Source organism: Anser cygnoides, chromosome 20, assembly GCF_040182565.1.
Source record: "Anser cygnoides isolate HZ-2024a breed goose chromosome 20, Taihu_goose_T2T_genome, whole genome shotgun sequence".
Lineage (NCBI taxonomy): Eukaryota > Metazoa > Chordata > Aves > Anseriformes > Anatidae > Anser > Anser cygnoides.
Window position 1 is genome coordinate 4924699 of NC_089892.1, and position 11188 is coordinate 4935886.

Consider the following 11188-nt stretch of genomic DNA (forward strand, 5'->3'; position numbering starts at 1 on the left):
CGTCTCCTAGCAACCGCCGCGGTCCGCGCCGGGCCGGCTCCGGCCGGGAACGCTTCCGCCGCTGGGCGGGAACGGGAACGAAGCGGGCGGGGAGCGGGGGCCGGGGGGGGCGCCGCTGAGGGGAGGACGCGGTGGGTCCGCGTGGGGCGCCGTGGCCCGGTGCGCGGCGCTGAGGGGCCTCGGGGGCCTTCAGGGTACTTAAGGGGCTCCGAGGGGCTTTAGGGGGCTTTTAGGGGGTCTTCAGGGGGTCTCGAGGTTGTTCTCGGGGGGGCCTTCCCCGCCCCGCTGCCCCCCCCCCCCCGGGAGGCTGAGGGCGGCGGCGGGGCCGCAGCGGGGCGGGACGAGGCCCCGGTAAGGCCCCGCTGAGGAGGGAACGTGGCGGGGGGGGGGGGGGGGGGGCCGTGCTGGGGCCGGCGGAGGCTTTTTGGGGTGTCTGTGCGTGCTGCCGCCGAGAAACGTGCTAAAATGTTCCCGCCCGCGCTGAGTAACCGTAATTTTCAGGGGTGATTCCCGTTAAAGGGTCGGTGCGAGCTCGGCGTGGAGCTGCTGGAGCACAGGCAGAGCCAGCGCTGAGTCACAGCGTGCTCAGAAGCTTCTGCCAAGGGAGCTTGGTTGTAGCACCGATGGGTTTGATGCTTTATTTTTTTTAATTTGTCGCTATTTCAATGCTGGAAGAAGTGTTGAATACTGCAGCCTATTACTGTGCGAGTTATTCCAGCTCAACTAAATGCTAATAGTTATTGAAGTGTGTCTTTGTTGTTACAGGAAGGTGGTTTTAAGGCTGAATACAGCTGTGATGCACATCTGTTTGTTGAAGAAGGCATTGTTCTGGTCTAGTCACTTTGCACAATTTGCTGTGCTGAAAAGCAAGTATCTTTCTTATATGTTTTTAAGTTAATACTGAATTGTTCTACAGTAGTTTTCTAGTAACTTTTTTTTTACTGTGTAATAGTATATAAAGGTATGCATATTATGGTGTTTGAGTAAACTCCTATTTTATTTAAGATAAGAAAAAATATGACAGAAGAAGCAAGTGCAGAGGATTTTCAAGTTGGGGAGTCTCTCAGGAAGAAAAAGAAAAAACGCAAAGAACGCGATACGAGACAGGAAGATGATGAAAACGAAACTGTACAAGATGCAGAGCTTTTTGAAGATGAAGCAGCACAGAGCAGTGAAGTCTATAAAAAGAAAAAGAAGAAGAAGAAGAAAAAAAAAGAAAGAGGGGAGGAGGAGGAACAGTTTTCGTTAGATGATTCTCACGTAGGCCTGGAACCTGAAGTTAGTAATGAACCCGTGATGGATATTCCCCAAAAGAAAAAGAAGAAGAAAAAAAAGAAGCATAAACATGATGATAGTACAGATGGCCAAAGTGACGTAGCTTGCATCTCAGTAAATCAGCATTGTATTGGCAGTTGTCAGGAGAATGATGCTGATTACGTTTATATAAAAAAGTCTGCTAAGAAGAAAAGAAAAAAAAATCATCCAGAAGAGGATGGAGTAAGCGAGCAGCCTACCTCAGAAACACAAGATAAAAGCGATAATGAAAAACCAGTGAAGAAGAAGAAGAAGAAGAGAAGAGTCAGTAGTACCGAAGATACACAAGAGGACACAGCTGAACCTGTTGACCAGTCACTTTTGCCATCTCCAGAACAAAATAGGCAAGAGGAGGATGCGGTGTTGCCATCGCCCACAGGAGAGGGAGGTGTGGTAGTGTCCAAGCCATGCCATGAAGATGGTGACTGTGATGCTTCTCCTGCCGCATGTGAAGCCGTACCTGATAATTTTTCAAAACCCACTAAAGAGACTAATCAGTCTTCCATAAGAACTCCAGCAAGGCCCATAAAGATTAAAAGCAAAGCTTTTATCACAGATGAAAGCTCTTCAGACTCTGACACAATGTAAGTTTAGATTTTTTTTCTACCCCACTGTTTATATCACATAATTTGAGTCCCAGATTCTTTTTCAGTTTGTTTTATATGTATTTTGAAAAACGACTTAAAAAACCTAAATGTTAAGATATTACACACCTATTTTAGAGCTTAGTTATTTTATGAATATACAGTGAAAGTTTATTTGCATTGATTGAGAATAAACAAAATTCCTTCTGTTTAAAAAAATGTAGGTATGGAAATAAATTATGTGCAAAAAAAAGGCGGGGGGGAAGGAGAAATAGATTCCGGTTGTTAGGTTTGGTTTTTAGATTGAACTTGTGCATTTTTACAAAAAAAAAAAAAATAGAGAGGTGAACTAAAGAATTTAACGTTCTGAGCAAATGCTCGTGTAAATAGCACTTGGTACTTTTACAGCGTCTAGAACCCACAGTTATAAGTACTGTGAGTAATGGAAGTTTTAAAAAAAAAATGCTTGAGTGTTTCAGTTATAAGCGTTATTTCTGTCCACGTAAAACCTAGACAAATATCTCCACTAGTTGGTGTGCTATCATGTGGTGTAGGATCAGAACCAGAACGTGAAGTTAATCCATTTTCAAGCTTGATGGACTAAAGCTGACATTTAATGAAAAATAATGTTAAAAATATTTTTCAGCTCTTGCTAATAAGAAACAGAAGGAAAAGTTCTGTGTTGCCACTGGTAGTGAGGGACAGTGTTTCTTCTGCATATCCATGTGTGAGAGTTCTGTGGGAAAGCTGGGGGTTTCAAGACTTCAGAAACTTTGAATATTGTGAAAATACTGAAATTTCATAAATTTTGTGTGTGTTTAAAGGCTTATGCTGGGCTGGGGTGCATGAATGTGAGAAGTATTCCTTGTTATTTAATTAACAAACATGTTCATACTTGTAGAGATGTAGATGCTCAACATGTAGAGATATGATCAAAACCCCTGTTTTGAAGCTCTGTTTTTGTATTTTATTTTACTTTTTAAAATTATTTTTTAATCAGGACACCAAAACCCACAGTGTCAAAGGAGGCCCAGAGTAGTACATGTACTGAAACCGTAACTTCTGGTGACGTCAGCCTGGATGGCGACGAGTCCCCGGACTCTATCACATTTTCATTATTCGATTTAGATACTGCAAAACAAGAATTGGAGGAGTTTATTCCTCACGTGAGGCAAATATCAGAATATTCAATCAAGAAGATGGCTGGAAGAGATCTGATGAGATTTAAAGAGTTTAAAAAACAAGGTGAGACCCCCAAAGAATGCTGCGGTGAGGAAGAAGTGTGGAGCTGTGCTAATGTTTTGACAGAGCGGAAGTAGCTTGCTGTTGTCTCTTGTCACATCCGAGCTCAATTAATTTCAATTCAGCAACAGTTCATGAATTTATTTAGCGACAGGCTTGCATATGTAAAACGTGCATTTTTCTAATAGGCTTTCGCTGTAATATATTTAATTGCAATTAGTGTGGTTTCTGTTTAGTTGCATCTACAACCTTATCGTCAAATTATAGTCCCGGGTACATGCTTAAGTTACCTGCTCCCAGCTTTTGCTTAGTTGCTCTTCATTTGCCTTTTTACCTTTTGAATTTGTTGATCTTCCATTATACATTTGCTAAAACATCTCTGTAAACCTGAAATGTAATGTGCAAAAGATAAAAGATTATTTTTTAATAATACTTTCTGTATATTTTAGGTATTCCTATCAAGTTTGGCAGATTTTCCCAGAAGGAAAACGATCAAATCCGGAAAAATATTGAAGAGTTCATGGCAATTACTGGAATAGACAGTGCTGAAAAGCTCCTGTTTACTTCGAGGTATCCAGAAGAGAAAAACACTATCAATCGCCTAAAAGTACGGCATCTTTTTTGTGAAAAACTTGGTAAGCACAAAGTCCCTTTTCAAATAGATGAATCTTACATTCCACAAACTGCTGATATCACTATCTATATTCACAAATCTTTTTTTTGATTGATTGAAGAGCACAAATGTTGGTAAAGCTGGCAAAAAAAAAAAAAACATGCTGCTGAGGGTATGTAGTTGATAATCTCCACAGTATACTGTTATTTTTTTGTTCTAGGTCATGAAAATGTTAGAGATTAAAAAGCCTGTAAGTGCTGCTGGTCATGATGAAATTTTAAACTTGCATTTGAGTTTTATGGCTTAAGGTACATTATTTGCTAGGCTATAACTAAGTTTAGTGATTTATTAATGGGAGGCATGATTAAATATTGTCTTTAATTTGTTAACTGTTCTCAGAGCACAAAAATAGGGGGCAGATTCAAGACCCAGTGATGGCATAAACTGGAAGGAATTAGGTCATTAACCAAAGTAGTTAGTTTTCCAAAATGCCAGGAAAGCACATGAAATTCCAGCTACTAAGATTCTGTTTGCAGAAGGTACAGTCTCTTCCTCCTTCCTCATTTTAGTTCTTAGACTTCTCTCTCTTGGCTAGAAGACTTTCTTGCTTCATACAAGAAATATGTTCATCTTGTAAGATCTACGATGAAGCTGCTCAGTGGCTCTCCATTTGGTGTTGGTTCTGTATTATTACAGTCAAAACAGTGAATGACAACCTGTAATGGGTTTGGATACCTATTTAATGTCCAGTGAGGCTACAGACTTGATCCTTTTTGAATTTTACATGCTCAGTCATTCCACTTGCATTGTCACATTTGCATGGTGCTGATTTCTCTTCCCATTGGGGAGGTCGTTTCTGTTCTGGAAACATTGGGCAGAAACTGGCAGCGGTGTTGTGCCAGCTGCATGCAGCTACCAGCCTTGCGCATCGTGGGCCAAGATTGTTAGGTGTTCTCGGGTGTTTGTGGATTCTCCCCCACTTCAAGGGTCTTTCCTTCAGCCAAGATCTTTGCTTTCTTTTCACTGGCTGCCTCCATTCTCTGCTTTTCCTAATTGAAATACGCTGTATCCAAAAGCACAGTATGTCGTCAGCCTCCTAATTGCTGGCAGTCTCCTGTCTCTTTATTGCCGGGAGCATTCAGTACATTACTTGCACTTAATGTAGATGTTATTAAAACAAACAAACAAAACAACTACTACACCCAGTCCGTGCAAACTGTAGCTATAGAGTAGTAGGTTTGTGCTTCAGAGTTTAAAGGTTCAGTTTTGGATATTCATCCACAAAGGTACACAGAACTATTTACCAGCTGTCAGTGTTCACAATCTTACCATGGTTGTAGAAATTACATCTTTGAAAGTCTTCAGGAGATTCTGTCCAGACTGTTTCCTGTGCAGTTCCTGAGTTACAGAGTGCTTTCTCTTGAATGGAGAGAATCTTATCACTTATAACACAATCATGAAAATGTCTTTTTTTTTTTCTGTGGCCTCACCAGTATAAAAAAAAAAAAATTCTTTAAATTGAATTGTTTACCTTCTAGCTGAGGGCATACCACGAGCCTGGCGGCTGATATATTACCGAGCAAGGAAGATGTTTGACTCGAATAATTATAAAGGGAGGTAAGCCAGTAATTTGAAGGAATTTAAGAGAAGGTTAATATAATTCTCTGGTGTTTAGTTGTACATTAAATATAGATACAATGAAAATAATCTCTTGGGTTTGTGCTAGTTCCTATGACTTAATTGGCAATTCATTTTTCTGACTAGTTCTTATAAATCTCTCTGATATATAAATTGAAACTGTAGTCATGAGTAACATTGAAACATCTGTAAAGAGTACAGCTTTCTTAAGGCATTGCAAGGGTTTGAATTTGTGTCTGAGGCAGTGCCTATTTTTTCTACTAGGTATACCAAAGAAGAAAAAGAAAAACTAAAGAAGTATCATGCTCTCCATGGTAATGATTGGAAGAAGATTTCTGAGATGATGTCCCGTTCTAGCCTCTCAGTTGCTATGAAATACTCTGAAATTAAGTCACGTACGTAATTTTTAAGAAAAACAATTCGTTCTGTGTATTGCAGAAACTGGAAAAAATTGCTGGAGTGATTTTGTTTGTTTTTTAACTGATTGGTGGTGGTGGTTCCTTTTTTTGTAAACCATTGTTTGTTATTTCAGACAAAGGATAAGAACAGTCTCCAACTAGGGAAAAAAAAAGGGTGGGGTCTGGAGAACAGGACATGGGATTAATGCAATTCTTTCTTAAATGGAACTGACATTTTTGCTATCTAAACAGAAGCTTTTGTGGAGAGGGTGAGGGGAATTTGAGAGTTAGGTCTTAAAAAATAGAAACTATGAACTTGTGCTATTATTTAGGCTGAACTCCTCTTATTAGAGTGAATTTTCCTTTCAAATCTGGTATGCAGAAGAGTTTCCGGGGAGCGTGTAAGAAACTGTGCCTGTAAATAAAAATAAGGCAAAGTGAAGCATTTGGGGTTTTGCTCTTTTTTTTTTCCCCTAGTAATTTATGATGAATTATACCCTAACTGTGAATATTTTTCCATTTTAGCGATTAATTATGGTCCTTGGTCAAAGGAAGAGACCCGGAAGTTAATGCGTGCAGTGGAGGAGGTGTTCATGAAAGGAATGGAGCCGGAAGATGCAAATTCTGTTTCATCATCAGAAAAGTCACGTAGAAATCTCTTGATTGAACGTGAGAAACTTTTCCAGAAATTGCCATGGAATGAGATTGAAGCTAAAGTGGGAACTAGGTATTGGAGACAATGTAAACAGAAATGGTAAGGTTTTATACTAAACAGATAGTGAAATCTGTTGGGGAGAATACTTCTTTCTGAAGAACAGCTTGTAACATGGTGTTTGTTTGGCAGAATAGGTAATAGGTTGTAGACTACAAAAGAGGTATTGCAAATATGTGTAAGAGATAAATAAGTAACTCCTTGCCAGCTGTGGTGAGTTTTCTCTGTGCTGTGGTCATGAAGCCCGATAGCCTGCTGCTTCATTGCTGTAACAATGGCATCTTGAAGTTGCTTCCTTTTCATGCTTGGGATTTCGTGAAATGATAGCAGCCTTTTTTGTGTGTTTTCAAAGGACTTCGATTTTAACAAGCAAGATAACCAAAGGGCAGCAGTTACATAGGGGGACCAGAGGACTACAGGTCAAGATCAATCTTATTAAAAGGTACAGTTCAGAGTTGCTGGAATGTTTTGGTATCTCTTACTGTTCTGAGCTGTGTTCATGAAAGCGTGCTGGTTGTGAATGGTATGCCTGCAGTCTCAGACAGGTTTGCAACCACATTTTTTGGACAAAATGTCCTGTAACTTTTGACTAGGAAAGCTGTGAACATTATTCAATTATTTCTTGAATTTTGCCTGCAAACTGCTTCTGTTTTACGTTCACAGGTTGTATGAAATGAAAGTGGAGGATGCTGATGAAGTAAACTGGGAAGAACTCAGCGACATAGTTGGGTAAAAACTTTTTTTTTTTAAATGGATACAAAAGATAGTTGAAGCAGACTCTCTTAAAAAGTCCCCAAAGGAATCAACATTCTTAGGTCTCTGCAACCATAGAAAACACTAGTGTGATAACATACAACTGTATATCCTGGCGCAGTACCGCATGATAAACCATGCCTAGCAGCGCTGAAATTTTATTTTAACTGCTTCAGGCAACCCTTGTTGTATTCCCAGTGTTTCCTATGTATTAAAACTGTTATGTAATCTGTGCTATAGTCTTTGAAAAAGGATTTTTCCAAATGTTAATGAACAAATAGCAAAAGGGATTAGTACTGCAATGTATGATACAGTCATCTTCCAAAGAAAATCAATGTTGAATGTGAAACTACCAATACTCTGAAAGCTATACTTTGTGTAGTGCTTTTTTTCTTTTTTCCACATTTTTTTCAGCTTTCTTTGTTTCCTTTACATGTACGTATTATACATTTATTAATGATATGGTTTTGCTGCTTACCTTAAGGGGAATTACTGTCTCACAGAAGCTGTTTTTATTAGGTTGTAAAATCTGTCTTTTCTACCTAAAACTAAGATACTGTTTGACTGGTGTTGTTCTCAGGAATGGGTAACTCAGTTACGAGTAGATTTTACTAGTTTGTTTGCACCACTAATCCTTTGAATTCTGTTTTCAGAGGTGTTCCTAAAGACTATGTTCGAGCCAGATATTACAAGCTGAAAGTCTCCCATGTCCCTTTCTGGCAAAAAAAGACTTTTTCTGGTCAGTACTCCAGCTGTTTTTATCTACTCCTTAATGTTTTTGTTTGAATCTAAGAGAATACATATTCTGCTTCTGGTGTTTTCTTTCTTAGTTTTTCTCCCTAAGTAAATTGCCTAAAATCATTGGCTTTATACTTATTTTCCTAAATGCTTTTTTTTTGTGACACTAGTTTCCTTTCAATTGCATCTTCATACAGTATTTATCGACCCCTTTTCTTTAGTACCTTGGCTTTTAAAAGCTTTGCCTGTGCTTTTTCATTGTATCTTTTTATGTACTTTTATGCGTCTGATCTACTCTGCAGTCAGTATGATTGCCACCGAATAGTAAGATCTTTGTATTTAGTATTGATGAAATAATTTCTGCCTGTGAGATTTGTTTCCTCATGGCACCCAGTTCCCTTACAGGTCCAATTAAGACAACTTTTTTTCTTTTTTCAAAGAAATTATCGATTATCTTTTTGAAGAGAAGCTTCCGGAATTTGAAGAAAAGTTAGAAAGTAGAAAAGGGAAACAGCTTAGTTCTGGTGATTCAACAGACAATCAACAGAAAAAGGTTTTCCGATTCAGTGATGTTTTCGATTCCAGTGAAGAGAGTGAGTGATGACTGCCTTAAAAACAATTAAGAGTCTGCAAATTTAACTGCGAAAGGGATCTGTTTGAAAGTGGGCACAGATCAACAACTGCAGGTACATGGGTAGTGAAATAATGGAAAAAGCAAAGAAAAGCATGTCGTCTTCTCTTGTTTTATACTGAAGACTGAGGTAAACACTTTTTTTTTTTGGACCACCTTTTCTTACCTTAATTTAGGTTTGATTTTAGAAATCTTTTTTTAATTGCAACCAAGTTTCTTTCTAAAAGCTTCAAAAATATTTTTTTCCCATTGCTTAGGCTTCTGTGGAGTTGGAAACTGCTGTTTACTCTTTGTCCAAGGATTTGATTTTCAGTAATTAAAAAAAATTAAATCCCTTAAAAGAAGAAGACTTCCAATGTTAGTTAAACAGTTAAACATTGAAGTAGAAGAAGTAGACTTTCAATATGTTAGTTAAATCACTAACATATAAACAAAACTTCAGACATCTGCATTGATTGAAACAGTACAACCTTGAGGGTTTTTTTGACCGATATTTTTAAAAGCAAATCATTTTTATTTTTGTTGTAGATTTATTAACTTTTAGAGAAAAGGGAATTTTCTCCATTATATTAATAAGTTGTACTATCATTTCATGCAAACCAGAACAATGTGTTTAAAGTGTTTTTGTTAATACTTGGAATACAGAGAGAAAAGACTGTGTATATATATATATGCACATACGTATTTTTTTATTGTGCCAAGGAGAGTTTTTTACATTTTAATATGAAAATAGAGGGATAAGATGGAGGTTGTACTTCTGTCTTTGTATGATGTTTTATTAATTTGCCTAAAATTACTATTTATAAATTGACTTGAATGTAAAATAACCTCACTGTGTAAAAAGTATTTGTACAGCTTGTTTATATTTCATACATGCTGCATTAGAAAGTAATAGAAAAGAGTTGGTTCTGACAGTACTTTTTGTTCATTTTGATAAGTAAGAATTTCCTTCCCTAGTAATTGTTATTGAAAATGCAGAAATTCAAAAGGCTTTTGAAATAAAGGCTGTGTTTGAGGTTCTTCTTGACTGTGATGCGTCCAAGGATGTTGCATGAGAATGTTCCGTGTTAACTGTGGTTTGGTTTTAGTTTCTCTGAAGATAGAAAACTGTGATCGAGTGGGACAGGCAGGATACCACATGAGATCAGCTACTTGTATAAAGTTAAGTTTTCCAGCCAAACTTGCCTTACAAATTTGAAGGTTAAAAGTTGAAGAACTTGAGGTTTATAAATATAAACAGTTTGTGTTTTTTCTTTATTTTTTTAAATATCCTGGAAGAGGGAGATCCTCTGAATTTTCTGCAGGGTAGAGCACAAAACATTGTCTAGTTGCAGATTTTGCAGAGTAGATCTCAAAAGAAACAAACTTCCACCTCCATGACAAGATTGATTTTGTCACCTGTGTTTTTAAGGGGAAGCTTCTAAATGAAGGGTTTTGCTGATACATTCTTTCATAGAGAAACTGCAGTTAATAAGGGAGGAAGCCAGGGCAAGAACTGATAACTTGGGGTCTTTGCTCCAGTGGCTGCTATGGGGGGAAAAAACAACAACAGAGCAGACCTCTCCCCACCGCACAAAGGGGAGACTCTTGTGGCCATCCTCCCCATGGGCACTGGGAGCAGAGACAGGAAACATTTCCTTACCTCAGTCTTCTTTGGTAATTTGTTGTTCATAACCATCGTGTGCAGGGACAAACAATTGGTTGGAGGAGGAGAGGGTTTCTGGATCATTGCACGTTCTCTGAGTCCTAGGACGTGAGAGCATAAGCAAGCATCTTTTCTGTGTGTGTTCCTCTTAGAAAGGAGCATAGGAAGGAGCACAGGAGGGATAGAGAGTAGTTTCAAATGCATATTTAAATATTACTAAAACCAGAGTAACTCCAGGGAGAGGTTTAAAAAAAAAAAAAAAACACAAAAAAACCCTCCCCAGAATGAAAAGGAAAAAAAAAAAAGCATTGACAGAGCTCTCTGTCGCAGGCTGTCCCATAAATAAGAGCGTGACACATCCTCTGAGTCTAAAAAGCACCATGAGTTGCTAAAAAGCACCCTAAAAACACAGCTGATTCAGCCAGGTACGTAACTTGCCAGTGTTTTCCTCGTGCGTTAATGGTCTGAGTAGGGTAAAAAACAACCCTTGATGCTGGGGGTGATAGCGACAGTTGGGTCACCGGCCTTGTGGCTGCAGCACAGCTGCACTTCGGGGTTGAGAAGCATCACCGTGGCAGCAGCTGAAGACCAAAGGGGGCCGTGCCTTCTTTCCCCAACCCTTTTCTGCGAAGACCTAAAGAAGTGGCGCGGGGAGGCTGAAGAGAAAAGCCCCTGCGCCCCGTTCGGCTCCTGGGAGCCCCTGGCCCTCCCCGGGGCTGGGGGCCGAGCTCTGAGGAACTTGGGTTTGTACGCCCCGAGGAGCAGCGATGTGCGACGTGCCCGGGCGCTGGGGGCGAGCGGGACGCGGGGCCGAGCTGTGCCCTCCCGGAGCGCCCCCAGCGCTGCTGGCCCTTTAAGGGCGCTCACCCCGCGGGGGCGGGGTCGAGAGAGGAGGGGGCGGGGCCAAGAGGAGGGGGCGG

At 39.7% G+C, this 11188-nt stretch overlaps 1 protein-coding gene across 2 annotated transcripts; it reads left to right on the forward strand.

Annotated features, from left to right (window-relative positions):
• Positions 1-87: 87 nt before the first annotated feature.
• Positions 88-9643, forward strand: TTF1 (transcription termination factor 1). Of its 2 annotated transcripts, none has more exons than XM_066980885.1 (12): positions 88-194; positions 766-866; positions 1006-1898; positions 2899-3143; positions 3590-3775; positions 5292-5370; positions 5656-5786; positions 6315-6543; positions 6854-6943; positions 7165-7230; positions 7908-7993; positions 8433-9643. In XM_066980885.1, exons 3-12 carry the CDS (start codon positions 1018-1020, stop codon positions 8591-8593), a joined length of 2154 nt encoding a protein of 717 aa, XP_066836986.1. In that variant the 5' UTR covers positions 88-194; positions 766-866; positions 1006-1017; the 3' UTR covers positions 8594-9643. The 2 variants fall into 2 exon arrangements, with proteins under 2 accessions (XP_066836986.1, XP_066836987.1); XM_066980886.1 differs by lacking the exon at positions 88-194 and adding an exon at positions 332-351.
• Positions 9644-11188: the final 1545 nt, after the last annotated feature.